Source organism: Chlorocebus sabaeus, chromosome 8 (assembly GCF_047675955.1).
Source record: "Chlorocebus sabaeus isolate Y175 chromosome 8, mChlSab1.0.hap1, whole genome shotgun sequence".
Taxonomy (NCBI): Eukaryota; Metazoa; Chordata; class Mammalia; order Primates; family Cercopithecidae; genus Chlorocebus; species Chlorocebus sabaeus.
This window is the reverse complement of record NC_132911.1, coordinates 3959831-3986539: the sequence shown is the minus strand read 5'-3', so window position 1 is coordinate 3986539 and position 26709 is coordinate 3959831. Positions and strand designations below refer to the sequence as shown.

The window sequence follows — 26709 nt, the reverse complement described above, 5'->3', positions numbered from 1 at the left end:
TCAATTTTCCATTTCAGCGCTGGTGGGATTTTTTTTTTTTTATGTGTTTTGTTTTGTTGTGGGTTGTTGTTGTTAAGTTTATTTTAGTGTCTGCAAAAGCCAAGTCGTTAGTTCCCTCTATGGACATTCATTTTCAGACACACTTTTCTTTATCCTTTCAAACAAATGGAAGAATACTTCTGTCACTGGTATTTGCTCCTTGGAAATGCCAGACATCGCACCATCGACACATAGTGAAGAAAAGCAGTGTGACCAGTTATATCCCCATGAGTGGAGAGGTGGCTCCGTGCTTCACCTCCTTTCTTGCTGTTATTTTCTGTCTCAGCCTTCAGCATGGTATTAATGGTATATTGGATGTTGGCTACATGTCACGTAAGATGTTGCTTGGTGCCTAATTATGCTAAGAAAATATTTTGGAAATCAAAGATAAGGGAGGAAAACAGAAAACCAAGAAAAAAGAAAGGACCCAGAAATATTCCCATTAATACTCAAATTCAGTGTGGTCTTTGCATTATCAGAATCATATTTGAAAAATTATTTCTAACTGATTGATGGATGGATTGAGTGTTGATAGTTGGACATTGAAAATAATGATAAATATGCATATGATGAAATATGTCAGGTGTAGCCCAGAGACAGCACAGGGGAGTAACTGAAAGGCAGGCTTTGGCATCGGCTACTCTGAGATCTGACCCCTGACAGAGCCATTTACTGGTCATCAGAATTTGGGTGATTTGCATAATGTTCTAATGTCCACTTACAAGTAATAAATAAAAAACAGAATCTACCTCATAGGGTGTTATCATGATTAAATGAGGTAATGCAATTAGAAAAACTTTTCACTATGACAGGAAATTTGTATTTGATCAATGATGTCAGATATTGTATTGATAAAGGCGATAATGTTGAAGCAGAGATTTCTCTGTAACTGTGTCCATTTGTACCTCCTGTGTATATGACTTTCTGAGTATTGGGGTCAGTGCTTTATTGTATGTGTATCCGTACTAGTTAGTGTAAGCTCAAGATGCTATATGATTGAGGAGACACTGTCAACCCCTGGCCAACTGTGGATTAGGCTTCACATCTCCCAGTGTTTGCTCGAGTGCATCCTAAATTCCATTGACAGAGGCATAAGGGGATATCCAGGGTTCAGAGAAAACATTTGATGGTGAATGTCCTGAACCTTATGACGAAAAGTAAAAATAATCTTTCGTGTTTATTTAGTTTTTAGTTGACCTTCATTTAAAAACCTGAGGAATGCTTTCTTTTCAATTATATCTGAAGGAAAATTATTATTTCTCATGACAAAATAATAAATCTGACGATTTGCTATGGGCCTAACAGGGTCCAGATGTTTTACTTTGTAAACTGTACATCTGCTGAAGAACCCCTGCTGAGGAGGTATGGCGATTTGTGTTTTACAGGTGTGGAAGCAAAGGCTTGGATACTTTATGTACCTTGTCCAAGTCATAAACAAACAGACAAATACCAAACTCAGACTTTGCTATATCTAAATCTATGTTCTTTCAGGCATCCTATTCTGTTTCTATAACATATTATAGACATTAGTATAAAATAACTATTCACATCTTTAGTTCCTACACATATATGTGCATATGTGGTCATGGTTTCACACCATTGTTCACATTCAGGTGACAAACAGGAAGCTGAAATTGACAGACGCTTCACAGGATACACAGATTTTCTTTGTGTTCTGAAAATATGTCACGAAACCTCATGATGCTCAAATGGTGCTAAAATAATTTCTTAGACGTATTGCTTGAAAGGAAAGTTAATAAAGCGATCATAACCTTCAATCTTTTCTTCTTGCTATAATTACATGATGTTCCATTTTTCAATCCATTGAAAATGGTGATGACATTTTACTTACAAAGTATCGGCAATACTGATACGCTATGGTACATGGCACAGAAATTTTTGAAACATATTTTATCCCCTACGCTATTAAATATTACTTTAAAACATGAATTTTTTGATGGGAGTATCTTAGTCCGTTTTGTGTTACTATAACAGAATACCACAGACTGGGTAATTCATAAGGAACACAAATGTATTTCTCACTGTCTGGAGGCTGGGAAGTCCAAGATCAAGGCACCAGCAGGTTTGGCTGTCCGGGAAAGGCTTCACCCTCTGGAGAGAGGAATGCCGTGTCATCACATGGCAGAAGGCAGAAGGACAAAGTGGCATGACTCTGCTTCATAAAGCCCTTTTACAGGGACACCTAATCCCGTTCACGAGGAAAGAGCTCTCATGACCTGATCACTTTTTAAATGCCCCATCTCTTCATACTATCATATTGAAAACTGAATTTTGGAGGAGATGCATTCAAACCATAGTGGGGCGTATCACCTGTATCAAATTTAAAATACCTGATTGTTTCCGTAGAACAAGTTGATGGAGAATGTGGAGTGTGAATTTAACTCTCTGAAATCAAATTTCAAGTGCTTGTAAACCAACTTGCAACAGTCATGCCTGTGAGCAAGTCTAACTTCTTAGCCAAGGACGTGGTCTGTTCTAATAGTAATTTTTTATTATTTAAAAGTTGTTAATAGACAGTGGCTCATGCCTATAAACCCAGCACTTTGGGAGCCCGAGGCGGGTGGATCACTTGAGTTCAGGAGTTCAAGACCAGCCTGGCCAACATGGTGAAACCGCGTCTCTACTAAAAACACAAAAATTAGCTGGGCACGGTGGTGGGTGCCTGTAATCCCAGCTACTTAAGAGGCTGAGGCAGGAGAATCTCTTGAACTCGGGAGGTGAAGGTTACAGTGAGCTGAGATCACACCACTGCACTCTAGCCTGGGCGACAGAATGAGACTCTGTCTCAAAAAAAAAAGTTGTTAGTAATTTTTAGGACAGGCTCAATGTATAGTCTTAGCTATGTAATCGCACAATTTGAATAAGGCATAGAAAGAGCCGGAAGGTACTTTATTCAAGGCTGCAGTAAATGTTAGAAATACTTCATGGTCTTCACTTGCTGCCTGCCCTGCCTTCTCAGTTCCAGACCTGATACCAACTGCCTAATTGCAATACCCACTGTGCCTCACGATCCCACTGCTAAGATGAAACTCTTTTCTCCCCTGAATCTACTTGCCCTGAAGTGAATCCCATTTGAGAAATTAGCATCTCAGTCTATCCAACTGCTTGAATCACTTCTCTCTTGCTTGCACATAAAGTCCTTCCTATGACTGCCACACCCTGTTGGTTCCAGCTACTCAATGGGTCCAAGTCCATCCACATATTTCCCCTCCCCCAGTCCACTCTCTCTCATGGGCTGCCCTACTGGGCTTCCTACATCGGTCCCACTCAGGACCCTCTCTCAGTTCATCTCCTGATGGCAGCCAGAGGGTTTTATCAGGTCACAAATGAGTGGGTGTCCCTGCCCATCTTCAAACTCTGAAGGGTGTCCTGACGTGCTTCCTGTAAGCTGCACGCCTGTCACCTGGGCCCTGAGTCCTGTGTCCCCTCCTCTCCTCTCCAGCTTATCCCACAGCCTTTTCCCTTCACAGTGGCTCACGAATACAGCCCATGTGACCGTCATTTCCTGAAAACTGGTAACTGAGAGGCTGTCCTGAGGCTGTTGCTTAAAAAGCATGAGTTGTTGCAGAGAGAAAATTGTGCAGGGAAGGGAGTGCAAGGGTCACCTTCTAAAGACAGAAGCCCTCTGTTTTTGGTAAACGTTTATCCTGGTTTTTAAGGGCACGTTTTTTGTTTTGTTTTGTTTCCTTTTTTGCGAAAATAACCATTAGGATGATGATGTTTTTATGAAATTCAATTATTACTTGAAAAATTAAACATGATACTCATAGGTATTTACCAAGTGTGTGTGTGTTTGCATGTAAAATGAGTCAATCTTTTCAACATTTCTTACCATTTAATCATCATATGGCTCATATTTGTGGAACTTTCTGTATAGTCACTTGTTCTTCACTTGAAGCAACTGTGGGTTGCCTGCTGCTTATGTTACTTTTAATATTTTTCCTTATTTTTTTTTAGTTCTTAAGCTATTATTATTATTAGTTGTGCTAAAATATGCTTTGATGGGATGGGGAGACCTTCATTTTGCACTTGCAGCGTCTCCCATGGTCTCATCCAATAGTGCGGAGACACATGCGGGGAACAGAATTCTCACTTTAGGACAGGGTTAGCTGAAAAAAAAAAATCACCAACACATCCTCCTTTCCCCAAACATTTCAACATGCAACATCACTCCTTCCTTTTAAAGAGAGGGCTGGCTGATGAGCAAAGTGCATTCAGAGAAGCAGCAAGCGGTAGTAAACCCTTCAGAATGGAGCAGGAGGTGGGAGGTCCCTGAAGGGTACTTGAGGCATTTGTGTGGATCCTGCTAGGGCACGGGCCACTCAGCAGGGGAATTCTATGGCAGGTGTCTGTAAACTGTGTGTGGGAAAAGGTTTAGCAGCCTTCCTAGGGCATTTAGGATAGTCTAAATCCTTGCTCCTCCGAGACAACGCAGCCTGTTGGAAAAGTAGCCTCAAATCCTCCCCTCCCCCAGATCTAGTCAATCAGGATACCTGTGCCATCAGCATGGCCTGGGGGTAAGGAGCACGTTAATGTTTGAGAAGTTGTGACACAAACATTCTTTCTAGAGGCCTGTTATTTATTGCATGGTAAATCTACAACTGTGTCTTTATTTTTTCCTGTCTTAGCACCTTACATGTTGCAATAATCCGTCAGCAATTAGCTTCAAAAAGAATCATGTTTATTGAAAAATTAACTTGTGATTTTTTTTCATATATCAAGAAAGTTGGTATTGCAAGTTGTAATGATTGCAAAATATTTGTATATGTTGACTGTCTACCCACAAATAGGGGTCTAATATTCTGTTTTCATGGGCCTCAGAATGCATAGATCTGTTGGAGCAGCATTGATATTTATTTTTAAAGTAGTAGCAATTTTAAGAAGACAGTGTACAAGGTAATTTAATACAGACAGCTGCAGGAAGTGCAGTTATATATTACTTTGTGAAGCAATACTTTTATTTAAATAAATACTTGCTAAATTACAAATAGTTGCACACATTAGCACTACCAATCAGATGAGAATAGGACGCAATGGTTGAAGCCAATTTTCTACTCTAGAGTAGGCTTAAATAGGTGCAGAATAAGAAGAATATTCGAGGTAGACAGGAAGAACCCAGAGAAAACTAAGGCAAGAAAGTGAGAATAAGCTGGCTGGGCGGTGTGGATACCTGGCGAGGGTCTGCTGGCCAGACGGTGGGAAGTTACGGAGAGTAGAGGAAGGTTTTGGTGAGCTTTGAAGACAAAACATGTAGTTTGTGTTCAGTGTTGCGGGAAATAGGGAGCCGCTATAAATTTTTAAAATGCAAATGAAATTATGAAAACATCAGTGAAGACTAATCTGATAGATTTAAAATTGAAAACACATAATTATAATACTCCAGGAATCTTTAGTAATGTGATGAGAAATTCTACCTGAATTCAGCACACCCGGTCTGAGGCCTCAGCCTTTTAATGACTATTACACTTGGGGAAAATGATATAAAAAATGTTAGCATCTGTAACTTTACCTGTAAGAAAGTAGAATAAGGTTTGTGTCTAATAGGCTTGTAGTGAAAAATAAGTAAAAAAGTATGACGTGAAAACACTATGTAAACTGTAAAATCATGTATAAAATAAGATATAATTACACATATGTACTTATATGTTTCCTCAGACATACAGATAGAAAAGTGTGTATACATATATATACACATACACACACACGTACCTGCAAACACACATATAGTTGATGATTCCCTTAAGTTAGTGTTTCCTAAGGTGTTTTAATGACCCTGATTTTGAATTTAATTATTTGATTATAATCTTACTAAATTATACAAACATAAAGCTATGCATACATATTTGTCTTTACAAATTAAATGCATATTTAACTTATACAATTCAAGTTGAGGAAAATAACCATTAGGATGATGATGTTTTTATGAAATTCAATTATTACTTGAAAAATTATACATGATACTCATAGGTATTTACCAAGTGTGTGTGTGTTTGCATGTAAAATGAGTCAATCTTTTCAACGTTTCTTACCATATAATCATTATATGGCTTATATTTGTGGAACTTTCTGTATAGTCACTTGTTCTTCACTTGAAGCAAGCCCATGATTTCTCCATTATCTGCCTCTGATATTTTTCTCTTTAGGCTGCAAAAATTAACTGTTATTTCTTGGCCCAACATGATTATAAACACAAAAGCAAATGGCAGGCACTGATATTATATAGTAGAACCCATGTAGATAGTAATCTAGAATATTCTTGTATTATAATTTTGATTAACATTTATATGTATACATATAGTTATATATACATATATAATTTTAATAAAAACATTCTTATATGCTTACTTTGGAAATACTTAAAAATCCTAACACATGTGTACATGTATTTAAAGTTATATATATATAGAAATATGTAACTTTAATAAAAAATTCTTACATTGGAAATACTTAAAAATCCTCAGAAATCCTCAGGCTAACCAGGCACGGTGGCTCATGCCTATAATCCCAGCACTTTGGGAGGCTGAGGCAGGAAGATGGCTTGAGCCCAGGAGTTCAAGACAAGCCTGGGTAACATAGTGTGACTCAGTCTCTCCAAAAAATAGCCAGGCATGGTGACCTGGGCCTGTAGTCCCCAGCTACTGGGGAGGCTGAGGTAAGGGGATGGGTTGAGCTCAGGAGGTTGAGGCTGCAGTGAACCCAGATTGTGCTACTGCACTCCAGCCTGGATGACAGCAAGACCTTGTCTCAAAAAGAAAAAAAGAAAAAACAGAGAAACGTTTTAAGCCTGCAGAAACAAAAATAACCACTGTTTGAAGGATCTTAAATATGCAAATAATAAATCCCATGTGGGGTTCGTGGTATTAAAGGTTCAGACAACACTGGACACTGGACATCTCTTCTACTTATTTTTTTGAAACCAAACTGTTACACCTCTCATGAGATAGGAAAGTGAGGTAAGCCATCTTACTACCTACCAACTTACTCTTTGCTCTCTTTAATAAATAGATGACAGAGAGTTGATCCTTGCAACTAACATTTTTATTTGCAAATAAATAAGTAAAAATTTTATGTGTGTATGTGTAATACAATACATATCCTGCATATAATATAATAAGTATTTGACTTTCCGCATATGATAATAATTTGTCATGGATTGAATGCCTATGTCGTGTGGACAGAGGGCTCGCGTTTTGTAAGGATGATTTCATTGAACCCTCATGATTGCTTTTTGACATAGGTCTTGATAACTTGAGCTTAAGAAGACAGCATTCATTAGGTAATTTGGCTGAAGCCACACTGCTATTGAGAGGCACAACAAGAACTGACGCAGACGTCTGAGTTTGAGGCCTGTGCTAATAAACAAAAGATAACTTTACAGGATCAATAAATGATTAGTTGCCTAAGCTGCTGGGATGTATAATAATACCTTAGTACAATTAAAGAAAAAACAACTGAGAAATTTTACTCTCTTTGGATATACCAAATGTAAGGAAATTCTCCAAAGTGTGAAAGTGTCTTACACCACCAATGCTAATTAGTATTTTTAAAAACAAGTGATCTGTGGATACCTGTCATATAGCAATCATGCAAAATTGGGGGAATAAATGAGAGATGAATGAATACTAGACTTTAGCAGGAAACTGTCTTCATCCCATGAGCCTGATTTTAGTCCATAAGGATTATGCCGCATCTTCATGAAATCAGAAGTGTTATAATTCCACTTTTGACCAATTGCCAACCATTATTTTAAATCCACCAAATAGCCTTTTGTTAAGACACTTAAGGGGCTAAACACTGTGGTTCAAAACCATAAAAATATTCCTGGTTGTTGATCAGGCAACATACAATGGGTTGTCTTAAAACCTGGACAAGTAGGATTCACTTCTCAAATAAGTGTCCAGATGTAACAAGGGGCTATAAAGATTTTCTGCTTTGGTCTCCTGCGTATGAATCATTTCATGATGGGGCTTCATCTGCGTTTGCAGAATGTCATCTTTTCCATTTAACCTGACAGAAAAATGTCATTTCATTCCGTGCTCAGCCCGAATGAAAATTTTAGGAAAGCTGAACACTGGGCACATTCCAGCCAGCAAGTGGGACAGAAATTGAGGCTTGCGATCAGGAACAAATGATTATCGAAGTGAAGTCTGAGAGAAAATGACGAGGAAGCTAGATTCTGGAGCATCGTGAGATACACACAGAAAAGAAAGGGATGGGTCTATGGCATTTACTGCATTCAGGAAATTAAGATGAACGTTTTCCAGATGGCAACAGTCTTCCTATGGATCTGTTGCTTCCACAGAGCCAAAGATGATTACTAATTATTTTAAATGCTTTGCCCCAAATGATGCCTATATGTCTATGGTTTTTCATTTTCCTTCTACTGCAAATGGATTATTGTAGTATTCCATACACACAAATGTACACAGACACGTGTACACACACACGTACACACACATGTATACACACATACACATGCATGTACACACATGTACACACACACACATGCACGTGTGTTTTGTTTGTTTTTGAGACAGGGCCTTGCTCTGCCACCCAGTCTGGAGGCACAATTTCAGCTCACTGCAACCTCTGCCTCCTGGGCTTAAGTGATCCATCCCCCTCAGCCTCCTGAGTAGCTGTGACAGCAGGTGTGTGCCACCACACCTGCCTAATTTTTGTATTTTTGGTACAGACAGTTTCACCATGTTGCCCAGGCTAGTGTAGAACTCCTGGACTCAAGCAATCCTCCCGCCTCAGCCTCCTAAAATGCTGGGATTACAGACGTGAGCCACTGTGCCTGGCCCACATGTATTTTTGATGGTTGCAATACCTGATCATCCATTTAAACAGGAGACATTTTAGACCTTGAAATTTCCAGGAGTTTGGATTTTATTGAGGAATACGTTTTCTTTTACTTCTCTGGCAATTTCCCATTGTATTTATTTAATATATTGATAAAGAAGAAAGAACCAAAACAGCAAACCAAGGGACTCCAACAATACCAGACAGAACCTGTGCTTTTGCAGAAGAGAAAATAGTCTCGGTTGGGAGTCATAAGATTTACTCTCTGGCCGGAGGTTTTACTAGGTCATTGTGTCACCTTAGGTTAGTCGTTTTCTTTATATATAGAATTAGGTGTTTATATAAATTCCTTCATCCAGCCCTTCCAGCTCTATCCTGTTACACAAATACCCTCATTAGAATCTACATGGGAAAAAGTTTGAACTGTCTAAATTTAAATCCATGGTGTGAACAATATCTTTAATACTGATTGAGTAAAAGAAGGCTCTTTATTTAGTTACCATAGAACTTTTCTTTTACGGGTGCTCCTGAAGTGGGTACATGATCATTGAAATGTCATCCTCTGCCTGCCTGACTGTTGGTTTCATGACTGTCACATTTAGTCATTTGAGAATTTTTTCCTTGTCTCATAGTAGATACATCTGGATCAGACATAGTAAATTTAAGAAGAAAGGGTTTACACGGAATTCTCCCCAAATCTTGTTCTTTAAAAAGCCTCTTCTGCACACATGCCTCTTCCTTGCATGATCTCTCCCGTGAAAGCGGTCTACATCTCCGCGAGACGCTGCCATCTGCCCTGGGAATCTTCCCTGAGTGCCTCCTCTATCCGTTCCTTATGTCCTGTTTTCTTGTAACAGAACTTCCTGGGACTTAAAGGAAAATGGGTTGGGGAAGGGGAGGGGAGCAATAAAAGGGGAAGAGTTTTGAGAGCTGAGGCGGCTGATTCTTAGGAATTTCGACACCAGAGTCAACACTGCAATAAGCATTGTGCTGATAAAGATGCTACTTCATCCCTTCCCCTTTCTTTCCAATATGAGATGAAGATGAGTGTGTGACGCCCGTGCTCCCCTGGCCACACCCTCTGATAAAATATGTCAGACTGTGGTTAAGCTGCATGAGAGTGGTCAGCCTTATCTTCCAGAAAAATAATTCTGACCCATTTTCCATTGTTTTCTCATTAACCTTTAACATCCTTCATATTTTGAAAATGTGTATACTTATCCCACACCCTAGAAATATAATTCATGCCAGGCACTGTGGCTCCTGACTGTAATCCCAGCACTTTGAGAAGCCAAGGCGGGTGGATCACTTGAGTTTGGGAATTGGCGACCAGCCTGGCCAACATAGTGAAACCCTGTCTGTACTGAAAATACAAAAATAGCCGGCATGGTGGAGTGTGCCTGCAATCTCAGCTGCTTGGGATGCTGAGGCAGGAGAATCGCTTGAACCCGAGAGGCGGAGGTTGCAGTGAGCCGAGATTGAGTCATTGCACTCCAGCCTGGGTGACAGAGCGAGACTCCATCTCCAAAAAAGAAAGAGTTATAATTCACAATTTCTATATGTATTTAAAATGAAAACTAGATAAACAGAATTAATCATCATAATAGCAACTAGAAAATAATTTCTGTAAGAATAAGCCTGCATTTGTTTCATTTCTTTTCAGCTGTGTCCTGTGGAATCCCAGAATCCCCAGGAAATGGTTCGTTTACCGGGAACGAGTTCACTTTGGACAGTAAAGTGGTCTATGAATGTCACGAGGGCTTCAAGCTTGAACCCAGCCAGCAAGCAACGGCCGTGTGTCAAGAAGATGGGCTGTGGAGTAACAAGGGGAAGCTGCCCACTTGTAAGCGTAAGTGTTCTGGGGGTATCTGCCCATCTGTGTGGTTTAGGTGGGAACTGAATCCTTTGGGGAGAAGTCCAGGTTCCCACATTCAGAGGTCCTCTCCCACACCTTTGAGGATTTGGTCTCTTTCATCATAGTGATATTAAAACCAGTGTATTTCATATAAAATATTTCAGCCATTTAGAATGAGCTATGCACTCTTGAAGTTAGGTGAATCCTAAATATAAACAGCGTAGACACGATGCAATTTGCACATCGCATCCTATTCTATGCTGCCATTTTCAATTTGGAGGGATGAAATCTGAGGAAATTGAGACATTAAGCCCTGCAATAACACTTTACACAAGATGTTAAAACATAATTTAACACAATCTTTCCTATTTATCTTCCATCTAATTTTAAGTTCTTTGAAGTCAAAAGCAGTGCCTAATTTATTTGTGTATCACCTAATTTATTTGTGTATCATTGTGTATCTGCATAACACATTGATGCTCAGTAAATAAAGCATTAATTTAATTTGTGAAGTGGGGTAAGTTTTCCAGAAAGCTATTTACAATCTATAGTAATAATCTTAAAAGAGTAACAAATTGGGGTACTTTCTGAAACTCTAGTCTTACAGAATAGTCTATAATGCAAAGCCCACCAGAAGAAAAATTCCACTCAGACACACACTGAATTTCTACAGCAAGATTTTCATTGCAGGGATATTAAAACTAGTCTCAAATTGGAAATAATATAACTTCCCACTTTTTCTAAGTTAAAAACTATATAACATTTCTATATAGACAATGACTTTTTATGGTTCTATAATCTTATTCATTTAATATACCATGTATATCTTTACATGTCAGTACATATAGAATGATCTCCTTTAAAAAAACTTTATTTTAGGTTCAGGGATACATGTGCAGGTTTGTTATATAGGTGAATTACGTGTCACAGGGGTTTGGGGTGGAGATAATTTCCTCACCCAGGTAATAACCATAGTACCCAATAGATAGTTTTTGAATCCTTACCCTCCTCCCACCCTCCACCCTCCCATAGGCCCCAGTGTCTATTACTGTCATGTTTATGTCTGTGTGGACTCAATGTTTAGCTCCCACTTACAAAACAGAAGATGTGGTATACGGTTTTCTGTTCCTGCATTCGTTCACTTGGAATAATGACCTCCAGCTCCAACCATGTTGCAAAGGATATGATCTCACTATTTTTATGGCTGCATAGTATTCCATGATGTGTATGCATTACATTTTCTATATCCAGTCTACCACTGATGGGCATTTGAGTTGATTCCATATCTTCGCTATTGTGAACAGTGCTGCAATGAACATACATATGCATGTGTCTTTATAGTACAACAATTTATATTCCTGTGGGTATATACCCAGTAATGGGATTTCTGGGTTGAATAAGTGTTCCATTTTAAGTTATTTGAGAAATCACCAAACTGCTTTCCACAATGGCTGAACTAATTTACACTGCCACCAGCAGCAGGCAAGTGTTCCCTTTTCTCCACTGCCTCACTAGTATCTGTTATTTGTTGACTTATTTACAAGGATATTTTTGCTCCAGTGATACTAGCAGAAGGATTCACATAGTCTTCAATAATAAAATCAGATCTTTGGCTTCTTTTTGTATACAGTATTTTGGTCATGTTAAAAATGTTAAACTTACTTATATCTATATACTTAGACATAAATAGATAAACAATTATGGAAGGTGGTTGAGTTCTTCCCAACAGCTTTTATTTTTCTTCATTTCATCATTTTTATTGCATTTCCTGAGAGTCAGGCTATATTGAATCAACATTAGTATTTCTTGGTTATTTTCCATTTAATAAGGTACAATTTTATTGCAATTAATTAATAGTAAGGGAAGCTAAGATAGCAAGATACATTGGTAAGTTTTTTGAGTCCAGTCCTAAACAAAATTATTCTCTCAAAACAGGAACTTAACAGATGGCAATATGTATATGTTTGGGGTTGATTTTAATAAGAACGATGTCCCAGACATTTACGGGCAATGTTTCTTTTGCACACAGCCTGGAGGTCATTCATAACGATGCCTCCATTTTTAAAGTTTGTATTTCCTGACAAATATTTCAAATAGCTTATCTACAAATCTCATAAAAACTCTGAAAAACTGGGACACAAATGAGGTGAAAACTACTAATTTGCAGATATGAAGTTTGAATTCTACTCCCTCTTGTTCTAAATCCTATACCCCTTTCCTAATGCCAGTGGTTCTGTACTGGGTATGCACTGAAATCATCTAGAGAGATTTAAAGTAAATATTAATGTCCAGTTTTGACCCTCAGGGATTCTGAGTCGACTGGTCTTGGGTGGAGACCAATCACCATTTTTTTTTTTTTTTTAAAGTTCTCTAGGTGTTCTGCATAAAATGTCAAGTATACGCCATGTTTTAAAGGAAAACCCATTTTAAATTTCTATGTTATCTGAGAAAGACTTGCTAAATGACAAGGTCACTTTATAAAATGCAATTTTTATTTTCAGAGCTTTCATTTCTTTGTTTGACAGACTTTTTTTTTTTTTTTTTTTTTTTTTTTTGAGACAGAGTCTTGCTCTGTCGCCCAGGCTGGAGTGCAGTGGCCAGATCTCGGCTCACTGCAAGCTCCGCCTCCCGGGTTCCCGCCATTCTCCTGCCTCAGCCTCCCGAGTAGCTGGGACTACAGGCGCCCGCCACCTCGCCCGGCTAGTTTTTTGTATTTTTTAGTAGAGACGGGGTTTCACCGTGTTAGCCAGGATGGTCTCGATCTCCTGACCTCATGATTTGCCCGTCTCGGCCTCCCAAAGTGCTGGGATTACAGGCGGGAGCCACCGCGCCCGGCCCAGACATTGTTCTTGAGAGTAGTTTTTGGTTCACAGCAAAACTGAATGGAAGACACAGAGATTTCCCACATAACACACCACCCCCGACATGTGCACAGCTCCCCCAGCTATCAACACCTCACACTAGAGTGGGGTGCGTGTTACAGCAGATGCACCTACATTGACTCACCGTCATCACCCAGAGCCCAGCATTCACATGAGAGCTCACTTTTGGTGTTGCACAGTCTGTGGGCTTGGACAGATGTGTAATGACAGGGATCCACCATGGTAGTATCACACTGAGTAGTTCCCTGCCCTAAAAATCTCCCGTGCTCCACCCATTCATGTCTTCCTGCATCCAGCCCCTGACACACACTGATCTTTTGTCTCCATAGTTTCACCTTTACTAGAATGTCACGCAGTGGGACTCATCTGGCACCTAGCCTTTCAGATTGGCTTCTTTCACTTAGTAATACGCGTTTAAGTTTCCACCATGATTTTGCATGGCTGTGGTTCTCATTTCTTTTTGCTACTGAACAATATTCCATTGTCTGTATGTGCCACAGTTTATTACCCATTTACCTACTGAGGACATCTGGGTTGCTTCCACATTTTGCAGTTATGAATAAAGCTGCTATAAACATCTGTGTGCAAGGTTTTTCTACAGACGCAAGTTTTTAACACATTTGAGTAAATACTGAAGGTTGAGATTGATAGAGTGAACGGTAAGAGTATTTTTAATTTTGTAAGAAACCAACAGAGTGTCTTCAAAGAAGGCTGCAGTATTTTGCATTTGCACCAGCAATGAGTGAGAGTTCCTATTGCCCCACATTGTCGCCAGCATCTGGTGCTGTCAGTGTCTGGATTTTGGCCATTGTCATAGATGTGCAGTAGTGTCTCATTATTGCTTTAATTTGCAATACTCTGATGAGACATGATGTGGAGTATCTTTTCATATGCTCGGTTGCCATCCGTTTGTCTTTTTTCATGAGGTGTCTGTTCAGTCTTTTTGCCCATTTTTAACCAGGTTGTTAATTTCCATTTTTTCAAAGAGTTCTTTATATAGTGTAGATACCAGTTCTTTATCCCATATGTCTTTTGCAGATTGTTTTTTCCTAGTCTGTGGCTGTTCTTTTCATTTTCTTGATAGTGTCTTTTGCAGAGCTGAGGACTCTAATTTTAATGAAGTTTAACATATCAGTTCTTTTTAAAATGCATCTTGCCTCTGTTTTTGTGTCTAAAATGTCATCACCAAACCCAAGGGCACCACAATTTTCTCCTGTGTTATCTTCTAAGAGTTTATGTTTTTTCACTTTACATGTGGGTGTATGATACATAAAGGATTAATGTTTCTGAAGGGCATAAGGTCTGTGTCTGGATTATTTTTTAGAATGTAGATACTCAGTTTTTCCAGCACCATTTGTTGAAAAGATTATCTTTACTCTGTTGGGTTGTGTTTGCTCTTCTGCTCAAGATTCGTTGACTATATTTATGTGGGTTTATTTCTGGGTTCTCTATTCTGTTCCATTGACCCATTTGTCTACTTTTTTGCCAATAACATACTGTCTTCTGACATCCATTTTATTTTGCTAAAACAGAATGTGATATATCAGACACCTTTTTTCCAAATTTATTTAATATATTTTAATAATTTGTAAAATGAATTAAAGTGACATCTCCCAGTTTTCTACAAAATCAGTCTTGTTGATTGTGAATATTTATAGTGACCTGTTTGAATTTAGGTCCGTGTCCTGACTGACATGGGTACTTTCATTACATTTAAAGCTAAATAAAAATTGTTTTACCTGAAAATAATTCAGCTCTTTGGGTATCACAGATACATCATCTCAGTGGAATTTTATTTTAAGCAATGGTGTGTTACCCTTAGATTTCTTACAGAATTTCTCACATCTGTGCCTGTTACTTCACAGGTTAACAAAATAAACAAGAACTTTCCGTCTATCACTGTCAAGTTGAGGTGTTTGTGAATACATCCAGAACAGAATGCGTTCGTGGCTTAAACAGAAACTACTTTTTATGTCCACAGAGCCGCACTTCTGTATTAAGGCCACACATAGCTGGGTTAAGAAACTAGACACACTCAAGTGTTTTCCTCTGCATTGCACGCTGGTCTCTAGAATGTCCATGCAAGTCGTTACTATCTGCCAGAAAAGGGATTGACATTACATAACCCTGAAATAAAGAGCCGACTATGTGAAAATTATGAGGAAAAGAAACGCAATGGAGGTTTTAAGTCCTTGGTTGGGGATAAAGGAAGGGAGAAGGAGAGAGTTTCGAAAAGATGGGAGCCAGCAAAGTGCCCTGGATTCCATCAGGAGAGCATGCGAGATGGTGAGCCCCATGGGCACAGCAAGGCAGAGACATTGTTGATACAGGGAGGAACTGTGCACTCGCAACCCCTCACTGAGTGTCCTGGAGCGTGGGCTCTGAATGGGGCATCAGGCTTGTAATCACTGGCGTGAGACTGGGAAGTGATAGCTCCTGCCCTTAGTGCCTGAAAATATGCACAGGACGTGAAACAAAGGGCCGGATGCAAACTGCAGAGGAAAGGAATAACTGATGTAGATGAAGGAACACGGGAATTGTCTAGGACCAGTTTCTACAGAAGAGATGGCTGGGACCAGAGCTTGGCCTGGCAAAATAGGAGTAAAATCAGAGCGACTCTTTTTTTTTTTTTTTTTGAGACGGAGTCTTACACTGTTGCCCGGGCTGGAGTGCAGTGGTGTGATCTCAGTCTCGGCCCACTGCAACCTCTGCCTCCTGGGTTCAAGCGACTCTCCTGTGTCAGCCTTCTGACTAGCTGGGATTAGAGACACCTGCCACCACGCCCAGCTAATTTTTGTATTTTTAGAAGAGATGAGGTTTCACCATGTTGGCCAGGCTGGTCTCAAACTCCTGACCTCATGATTCGCCTGCCTTGGCCTCCCAAAGTGCTAGGATTACAGGCATCAGCCACTGCGCCCAGCCCAGAGCGGCGCTTTGAAGAGTCACTGTAGACATTTGTCTAAGGTACGTGACTCAATTAGAATAGCAGTCCTAGGAAGAAGATATTATGTTCCTTATCTTACTGGTTTAATACAAAGAAAATAACTGAGATATCAAAGTATTTGCCATATGTGAGCACACAGATGTGGCTGGGCATCACACAAACCTCTAGGGTAGTGTTGGAAGTCTTCAGCTGCTGCGGGGAAGGCTGCCTGGAAGTGATTTGATTAGACACAGGTGCTTTGGGCATCGTGAAAATGCAGCAATTGTGTAACGCTGCCAAAGCCTGCCTGGGGGTACACTGTACCGTGGTGGAGGGGAAGTTCAAGGCTCTGTCCAGTCCAGCAGCCTGTACATAGAGATAGTTCAATATTCACCTGGTTTCATGATCCATGGGGGCGAGGGTCAGGAGACATGATTTGAGGGCCCTGTTAACTCTGAAATGTCCAGGGAGGGGAATGAAAAGAAGCAGAGGTGAAGAAGGTGGTCAGAAGCCTGATTTGGAGCCTTAGGACATTCCCAGCTACACAATGTAGGGTGGAAGGAACCGGAGGAGGCATACAGGTATCTCCTTTAACCCTCAGCTCCTGTCTTGTTCTCACACTCATTCCCTCACCAAGCCCTGCCTCTGAAACACATCCATCCACATGGCTTCACTTCTGTACCACCCAGGTCACCATCTGAGCTCCTGAAACTGCCGCTGTCTCACCTCCGCTTCCCTCTTGTCTCCAAACAACAGCCAGACTGACCTTGTGAGCATAGCAGTCAAAACAGGACACTCCTCTGCAGAAAACCAGGCTACACACCATGTGGGTAATTACTAATTTAAAACTAATCCTGTACCCACTACTGTCTTCCACTCTTGGTTCCAATGGCTTTACACAAGTTAATTTACTTAATTATTTTGAGGTATATAATTTCATTATCACCGTATCTTATAGAGGAGAACCAGAAGAAGGCATGAGTTGAGTAATTTGGTGAAGGTCATAAATAGAGTAAGCATCCAAGTCCAGATTTGGGTCCAGAAAATCTGAGAAGAGAATCTTTCTTCCTAATTTCTAGGATATATTGCTTCTAGGAACATATTAGCTCTCATAATTTTTAAGTCTGATGCATTATAAACCGAGAACACAAGCAGGAAACAGGTGCCACTTTAGCGCTGCATGTGGTTTATTCTGAAAAGTATTAAGTGGGTGATGGGTCACCATATTCTCTTGAGGATAGGTAATAGACCGGTGGCTTTAAGGACAAGGCCTTTCTCTAAAATCTTCTGGAAAAATCAGGAATGAGGTGTCTCTTGCAGTTCACAAGTAAATGCTGTATCAATTAATAGAGCTGTTTTGTGCCTGTGTAAAACATATGACAAGGCTTAAGCTAGCTTCAATTATACCCACATTTTATTTTATTTTTTAAAAATGCATATCTAGATGTACAATTGCTTTAAAGTTATAATGACAAAAATTAACAAAGTTACTTCACATTGTAAAGAAGTTATCGTAGGTTCCATTAAATGGTTGTTAAACAGCAAAAAGTCAATTTGCATTGTGAATACTCTTTTGATATCAACTACGATGTGTTCAGTAACATGAGGAAATAAATGTCACATTTATAATAAAATGGAAAATCCATATTAACATTTTCTAAGCATCATCTGAAACTTTCAAGTAAGCATTTTTCTCCCGTTGTTCATTAAAGTTTATAAAAAAGAGATGTGAATATTTTGTTAAAATGCCTTAGTATCCAAGGGCTGAAAAACCAATTTAATTTTTACTTGGGGAGTGTTTTTCTTCACTTAATCTGAATGGAAGAAATCGGGCAGAGTAAGCATAAAACTTTGCCTCTTACTCAGAAAAATTTGGTTACCATGTCGAAGTATATATTTCCCCAAGCCTCATTCCTTTGTATCCTATGTTGGGATGAAACAATTTTTAAGTTTCTTTAACAATTGCAATAATATGTAGATCAGCACACTGAATCTCAAGAGATCAATACTTCAGCTTTGATAAATAGTAAATGCAAATGGTAAATAAAATTAGTTCGTTTCCCCCTCAGGCTTAGTAAGACGAAGGTTATCATAAAGAATTATGTTTCCATTTGCATTCTTCTTGCAATGGCACAAATCTCCAAGGCAGACGTTTGAGTCACCGCACCTTTTCTTTTCATTTCAGTTATTTACTGAGACTGGATTTGGATCATTGAAGACATGATTCATGCTAGTGACATGATAAAACAAGTGAGGGCTGTTGGTATTAGTGGACTGGGTTTAATAGTGTGACAAAATGATGAATAGATGTGTATCATGTACTGTGTATTTAGGAGGAAACAAAGCCATTAACCTAACCTTCTAATGAAAAACTACATTGTTTTTCTCTGGTGTAAGTGAGCAAAGTCGCTACAGGATTAAAATCTCTTTTCTAGAACAACGTAAAGAACAATGTATATACATCTTAAATTTGGTAGGTCACAAAAGTTAGAATGCAATCATCTTTTGATGCAATAAGAAAATAATATTATAAATAATAAAAATTAATATTTCATTATAATAATACAATTAATACTTTATTATTATTACATTATAATAATAAAAATTGAATGTTTTAGCCTAACATTTGGCATTGACAAATCAGTAGTGTCAACTTCACAGATGAAGGACAATACAGTCTGATTATTAAAAAATGCCCAATATGACGTAGTATTTGGGCTAAAGATACTTAGAATATTATAAATGTTTCCTTTGAGATTAAAGGAATATAACACAATCACCATTTCCAATATGTAGAGACATTTTATTTATGAATATTTATACAAGAAAAGGAATTCTGTCAAGATGACTGGTCTGTATCACTTGAGAATGACATTATTTAATTAAAGAACAAATTGCATTTTTTTTGCTAGTGCCTGTCCATACCTATTGTCACTGTTTGCCTTGTAATCTGTTTTCTGAATTCACTCTGGGCTGATGGTTTTGTCCAAGGTGTTGGATGAAGAGCACTGTAAAAGAAACTGGTATGTTGTTTTTAAGTTAATAATATGTTTAATAAATGTGTGATTTTTGCATGAAAAAAAAAGAACAACCCTAAGTTGTAATCCCAGTATGTGGGTATTGTTTCTTTAGCTAAAACTACTACTAGTCAGTGAAGCAAAGCAGTCATTCACAATTTATTTTTGTGGGCCTGCTCTATGCTGGGCACCCTGAGGACTTTACATGATTAAATGCAGTCTATATACATTATAAAAAGGGAAAGCAAACCAGAGCCATACTAGCTTGATACTCATAGATGGTGATAGGTTTATATTGCTAGATACATCTAGTCATATCTAGTATTTATAGGTCATTTAAACCTATCACTATAGTGACCTGTGGTACTATATAATCTATATATATTGCTATATATATCACTATATCTACTATATATATATATCACTATAGTGACCTAGTACAGTAGGTTTATATGTACTATATGTAGTACATATAAATGTACTGTATGCACTATATGTACTATATATACATTTGTGTATATGTACATTTAAATGTTGCTAGTACAAATACTATATATAGTACATATAGTACATGTAAACCTACAGTATTATATGTACTACATGGTTTCCGGCACCTGCTAACTCTGTTCCCAGGCCACCCAGGCAGGAGGGTGATGGGGACAATTCTCCACAGGTCTCTTGTACATCTCGTTAGCTAATGTACCAAACTGACCTTTTGGCCTGAATTCTTTCTTCCAAGTATGTAGCAAACAGCCTTGGAAGAGAGAGGTGGATATGTACCTCCTCTCTAGCACGGAGACTCTTGCATCTCTGTACTATATAGTACATGTAGTACATAGAAACCCACAGTACTAAGTCATATCTAGCACTAGGTTTATATGACCTATAAATAACCCAATGTAGAGAAACTGAGGTTATGTCTATGAGTACCAGGCACTGTTTTAATCATTTCACATCAGTTAAATCTTTGCGCTCTTATAACAAACCTGTGAATTGCTGCAGTCATGCGCAGAGTATAGATGGGAGCTTGAGTACCTCTCCCAAGGTTGCTCGGTTGGTCCGTGATGGAGTCAGCACTGAAGATGGTCCTTTTATGCCCATCCACAAGGTTACCCACGTGGAACTAGCATAAAGTGTCCGTCCTGCTTTCAGCTGTGCTTTGACAGGGGATTCCCATAAGCGGGTATACAAAGCCAAAGAGAGGTCCCATCCCCACCTAATCTAAATGCATCATCATTGTGTGCAGATGATAAATACGTTTAGAAAATTCCAATTCAGGTGACAAAAGGAAATGCCTGTGTGCTAGAGAGGAGGTACATATCCGCCTCTCTCTCCCAAGGTTGTTTGCTACATGCTTGGAAGAAAGAGTTCAGGCCGAAAGGTCAGTTTGGTACATTAGCTAACGAGATGCACAAGAGACCTGTGGAGAATTGTCCCCATCACCCTCCTGCCTGGGTGGCTGGGGAACAGGGTTGGCAGGTGCTGGAAACCATTGCGTGATGATGAGGGAGGCTTGGATTCCCAGTGGCATGGGAGCGTGCACAAAGTTGTTAAGGCCTCTGTGCCTTCCAGAGCTGATGTTTCACAGAGATGAAGGGTGGACAATAATCACTAACATATTCTGAAACCAAGAAGTTCGTGATGTCAAAAGACATTTTAGAAATGAACGTAACATTTGTGTGATTGTACTATACTGCTTTAAAGCCCTTTATACCCACAGGCTGTCGGCTAGATGGGGTTTACCACCATTTGATGGCTGCCGGAAAGAGGCTGTCACAGGCTGGGAAAAACGCTCTGCTAGGTTGAACTATCGAGTTTATCGGTTTATAAAATATCAGTAGATTGACATCCTCATCTTTCATATAACAGTTCTAAACATATACTTGAGTAAAGATGGGAATATTAGTATACATTTCTATCAATATGTGAGTTTTTAAAATACATATCTCTACAGAAAGATATGGTGCTATTTTCTTTGAAATGGCACAAGCATGTAACAACCAAAAATAATATTTCTACACAGCCAACACTTACATTGACATTTCAAAAGAAAAAGAAATAACCTGATGCTGTGTATAATATTATGCCTAGAAAAAATTTAAATGTTGCTAGAAAAAGCTTTTCAAGGTGTGTATATTCATGTTAGCACGTTTTCAAGCATATTTATGATATCACCTGGGATTCTTTATGTTTGGAATCAGAGAACAAGTAATACATGTAAAATAGAAGAATCTGCTTGTTCTATATTAATATAATGCTGAAAAGAAAACAAGAAAAATGCATTTTAAGGGATATATTTTTGCTCTATAGTACATATGTATTTAACTGTTAAAATAATATTCATTTGAGAATGTTTTAAATTATTTGCTTTAATCCTGTAAAATTTCCTTTTTATTAAGTCCAAAAATGTTGAATGACATCAATTTCATGTAGTTCAAAAATTGTCAGGAGCTCTCTCATGCTTTTAAGTTCTGCTCAGCCATTTTCATCTTGGTTAAGGAAATTATTATTTATTTCTTGTACAGAAATATTCATAATTTATTTACTGATATGAAGAAAAATGTTTCACAATTTTAGGCAGAGAAAGGGAAGGAGAAATATGACTCTCGAACTTCTGTAGAAACATTCAACATGTTTTAAAATGTTCATGATGCTGCAAAACATTTCCTTTAAATGTTTTATATGAAAATATTACTCAGAAATATTCTAACCAATTATTTTCCACAAAACATTCAAATCACCTATTAATTTGTATTATTATTATTATTATTATTTTGAGCTGGAGTCTCACTCTGCCACCCAGGCGGGAGTGCAGTGGCACAATCTCAGCTCACTCTAACCTCTGTCTCCTGGGTTCAAGCAATTCTTTTGCCTCAGCCTCCCGAGTAGCTGGGACTAGAGGCTCCCGCCACCAAGCCAGACTAATTTTTGTATTTTTAGTAGAGACGAGGTTTCATCATGTTGGCCAGGCTGGTCTCGAATTCCTGACCTCATGATCCACCCACCTTGGCCTCCCAAAGTGCTGGGATTACAGGCATGAGCCACCATGCTAGGCCCAATTTGTAATTATTTTATATATATATAATATATAATATATAAATAATATATAATAATATATTATATATTTACATAATTTATATTTATATAAATAAATATATATTGTATATTTATATAATGTATATTTCTATAAATGTATATTTATATAATTTATATTTCTATAAATAAATATATATTATATATTTATATAATTATAATATATAATAAAAATATAACATATATAATATATATTATATATATATTTCAATATGTGTATGCTATCTACACCTTGATTTTCCCTTTCATGCAGTAAGAGTGAAAATCCATTTGAGAAACTAAAGCTTCTCCAAGCCACATATTAGTTAATAGTAGCCAGGTGAAGTTAATATTTTTGATGGGAGTATTTGGCTGCATTAACATTTTGGTGGAGATATTAGAAATGAGGAAATAAACAGAACATAAAATTTGAATGTTCTTTTCTTATTTCAGCCTTTCTATCTTCCCCAAATTCTAGAGCCTGACTTCTCACTCTGAAATAGGAGGAGAAGTAGAGGTAAGAGAGAGGAGAGCCTTCTGGACCAGTCCATAGGAGACTCCTTTTCACCCCTCAGTGGTCTAAGGACATTTCTGAGGTTGGAGTCAACCAACCCCTTTCTGGATTCTCAGTGAAACCTGCTTGGAAACTACCCATCTTTCAAGAGAATCCCATGCTATGGCTATGTTTATTAAAGCCAGATTAATTTTTAGAAGAGGAACACATGTTTGATTTGATATTAGAGACTGCACATCTAATATGAATGCTAAATATTTGGCAAAGCATATATCAGTGCTAACCTATCTTAAATTTAAAGGCAATCTCCATAAATGAACTCTAACCTCTGTGTTTTAAGGCCATGCTGTAACTCATGTTGCTATAGACAGGAAAATATTTTGAAAGACCTTAGGCATTTGAAATGCCTTTCTGAATCCACATTTCTAAAAGCTTCTAAAATGCACTCCAGGTCATTTAGGGCTTATAATCTCAGGAAATGGAAAATGCCTCCTCAGGTTAGTACAGGTGGTAGAAGTTTGTTGTCATAATGTATGAGGAAAAAAATAAGGAGGAAAAGAAGAAACAAGGAAGGAAGGAAAGAAGGAAGGAACGAAGGAGGGAGGATGGGAAAGAAGGAAGAAATGAAAGAAGGAAGGAGGGAAGGAAGGAATGGGAAAGAAGGAGGAAAGAAAGAAAGGGACGGAAGGAAGGGAGGGAAGGGAAGGGGAAGAAGGAAGGAAGGGAAGGAAGGGAGGGGAAGGAAGGAAGAAGAAGAAAGGGAGAAAGAAAGGAAGGGAGGGAGGGAGGGAGGGGGGGAGGGAAGGAAGGGCCAAGAAATGGCTTCCAGCACCTTATCTATTTTAGTCATTTGTAGAGTAAATCAGATTTTCCTGTATTGTTTCTAGTGTTCAGAGAACGTGACAAGTCAGAAACACAACATGATGTGAGGCCCGTAGATGAAAATTCTGGCTTGGTTGGGGTGAACTTGGGCTTCCCTGCTCCTCTGTAACTCGCAAATAAATACAAAAACTAGTGACACCCTCCTCTCCTGTCTCAGTGTCGTGAGTGAGGATCCACGTAGAGTAAAATTACTTACAGGATTACATACACAATGTGAAAAGAGCTCTTTAAACAGGTGTGTGTCCGTGGGAGCAGCCACGCTCTACAGTGTCTGCCTATGGTGGTGGGTGACTGGAGAGTGCTGGCAGGTACAGGGAACAGCCCTGGAGAGCTCGAGCTAAGATATTTTTGTTTATTAGGAAGAAGGAAGTGTTTTCTTTAAAAATGTCAGCACAGAGGTACTCAGGCTGTTTCGCGTTGCCTCCTGACTGTAACTCCACTTTGTCTTAAGTCTTAGGGGAGGTGTACGTATTCACTGCAGCCGCCTTTCAGTGTTAGGGCCGTCCCTGGGCAGAAATGGGAGCTCGATGGAAAGCCATTTCCGATGCCCTCCTTCCCTTTCTCCCCAGTGCCCCTGGCTCACGCTTTGCCTTCTTTGTTCTGTGATGTTCCACTCATATTTTTGCTCCAGTTCTTAACTTCAGCTTCATGTATTCAACAATCCTCCAAATGTCTCAGTTTTATCTTATTCCCTTAATCTATAATGTTTAATGTCATGAAATGAGAATTTCCCTATAGACAATATTTTTGCTCCCTTTTCACTTTTTCCTAAGTATGATACTGTGGGAAGAAATAACTAAGAATATAACAGAAGCATCCTAGTTTTCCTAAATAACCCCTTGTTAAACTATTATGCATTGATTTTTATAACCTTTTGCATTTATGTGTGGTATGTATATATTAAAATTTATATATGCATATAAATTACGTATGTACATATATTTATGTGTTTTTATATGTAATGTGTTTGTATACATATATATTTGTACCTCAAGACAGAGGATTTTTTTCATTAGGACTTAGTGTAACTATTTCCAGTTTTTCTTATAAACAAATAAAGTCCTCTCAGCTTTTAGTTTTTCAGCCTAACTGTAAAATGATGTCTGTGCTTACCAGGCCACTACTCCTAAGTCCCTTTGATCTCTTGGTTGGCTTTTTCTCTGACCGTTAGTGATGTGTAGAAAACCTGGAAACTATGGAAAACAGTTAAAAAAAAGGACAAAAATTTCATCAGCCAGAAACCACATCAAATCTTTTTCTTCATTCCAACTATTTTTCTTCTACCTGTTAAGAGAAAACTTTTGACCCATGAAATTTAGCAGAGTTTATTTGAGTAAATAGATGTATCAATCAGACAGCCTTCAAATCCAGGAAAGGTCTGGAGAGATCCACTCAGCAATGTGGGCAGCGGCACTGATAGAAAAAGGAAGGGACATGGGGAGGCAGCTGGAGGAGCCACCGCTGGGCACCTGCCTGACTGGGGCATGGTCTGACTAGTCTGGGGCCTGTGATGGGCTGAAGCAAGGCTGCTGTGATTAGCTGAGACTCAGCAACTTGTTACAAGGACATCCTGTTGAGTAGAGTTGCAGTTTGTTATGTACTGAGTGAGGCTGCAGTTCACTGTGTAGGAATTCAAAGTACAAAGGCAACTCTAAGCCAAATGTATTTATTTATTTATTTTTATTTTACTTTAAGTTCTGGGATACATGCACAGAACGTGCAGGTTTGTTACGTAGGTATACATGTGCCATGGTGGTTTGCTGCACCTATCAACCCATCACCTAGGTTTTAAATCCCCGCGTGGATTAAGTATTTGTCCTAATGTTCTCCCTCCCCTTGTCCCCTACCCTCCAACAGGCCCTGTTGTGTGATGTTCCCCTCCCTGTGTCCATGTGTTCTCATTGTTCAACTCCCACTTATAAATGAGAACATGTGGTGTTTGGTTTTCTGTTCCTGTGTTAACCATCATTCTCAGTGAGCCAAATTTATTTTAACACATGACTTTTCTTGAGGTCTGAAGTCCACAATAGCAATACAATTGATACTAAAGCTTGTCTCTTTCTAACAATCAGTAATGCATGAACAACAAAAATGCCTTATCTATAGCATCAATTGGTGTCTTACCAATAAAACATTACTTTTGTGTTGAACATAGATTATCAATAATTTTATCATATTGTTTATTCAATCAATGGTATATTAATAGGAAATTCATAACTAAAAGAGAATGTTTTCACCTGTGAAACCGTGTGGTCACAGGAAATTTAAAAATCAAAGTTTGCTACAGTAAGTGTTATAGATTATTCATAAAGAACTTTCAAAATAAAATATCTTAAGATACGGTTTTTTCATAGAAATTGTGGCCTAGAAGTAATAGTTGAAAGAGAACAAGAAATAAAATAAATTTGTTGAGTTTCTTTTAAATGAATATTCAGAAGTATCAACTTGCTGTGGTATTACTCTCTTGGACTTGAGTAAAAGTGGTATTTTATTTAAGGGCACTTTTACCTAATTTGCATGTCATATACTGGTAATGCCAGTGACTTAGACTTATGAGGAAAATTTTAGATCTTTAATGAAGGATGTAAGAGATTAATTTTTAAACAATATTCTTTTAAGGGTGTGCAAGTGAAATTTTGCACCAAAACTAAGCACTTGACTCTGAAGTAAGGTAGAGGTTGAGGATGCACAGAAGAGGAGAA

General features: G+C 38.4%; 1 protein-coding gene across 2 annotated transcripts in view; it reads left to right on the top strand.

Annotated features, from left to right (window-relative positions):
* Positions 1–26709, top strand: part of CSMD1 (CUB and Sushi multiple domains 1) — a 1948922-nt gene that overhangs the window by 1833164 nt on the left and 89049 nt on the right. For both annotated transcript variants that reach the window (XM_073017922.1, XM_007961594.3), the window contains exon 50: positions 10526–10711. In XM_073017922.1, the coding sequence (XP_072874023.1) occupies positions 10526–10711 (186 nt within the window). The remainder of the gene's footprint in view (positions 1–10525; positions 10712–26709) is intronic.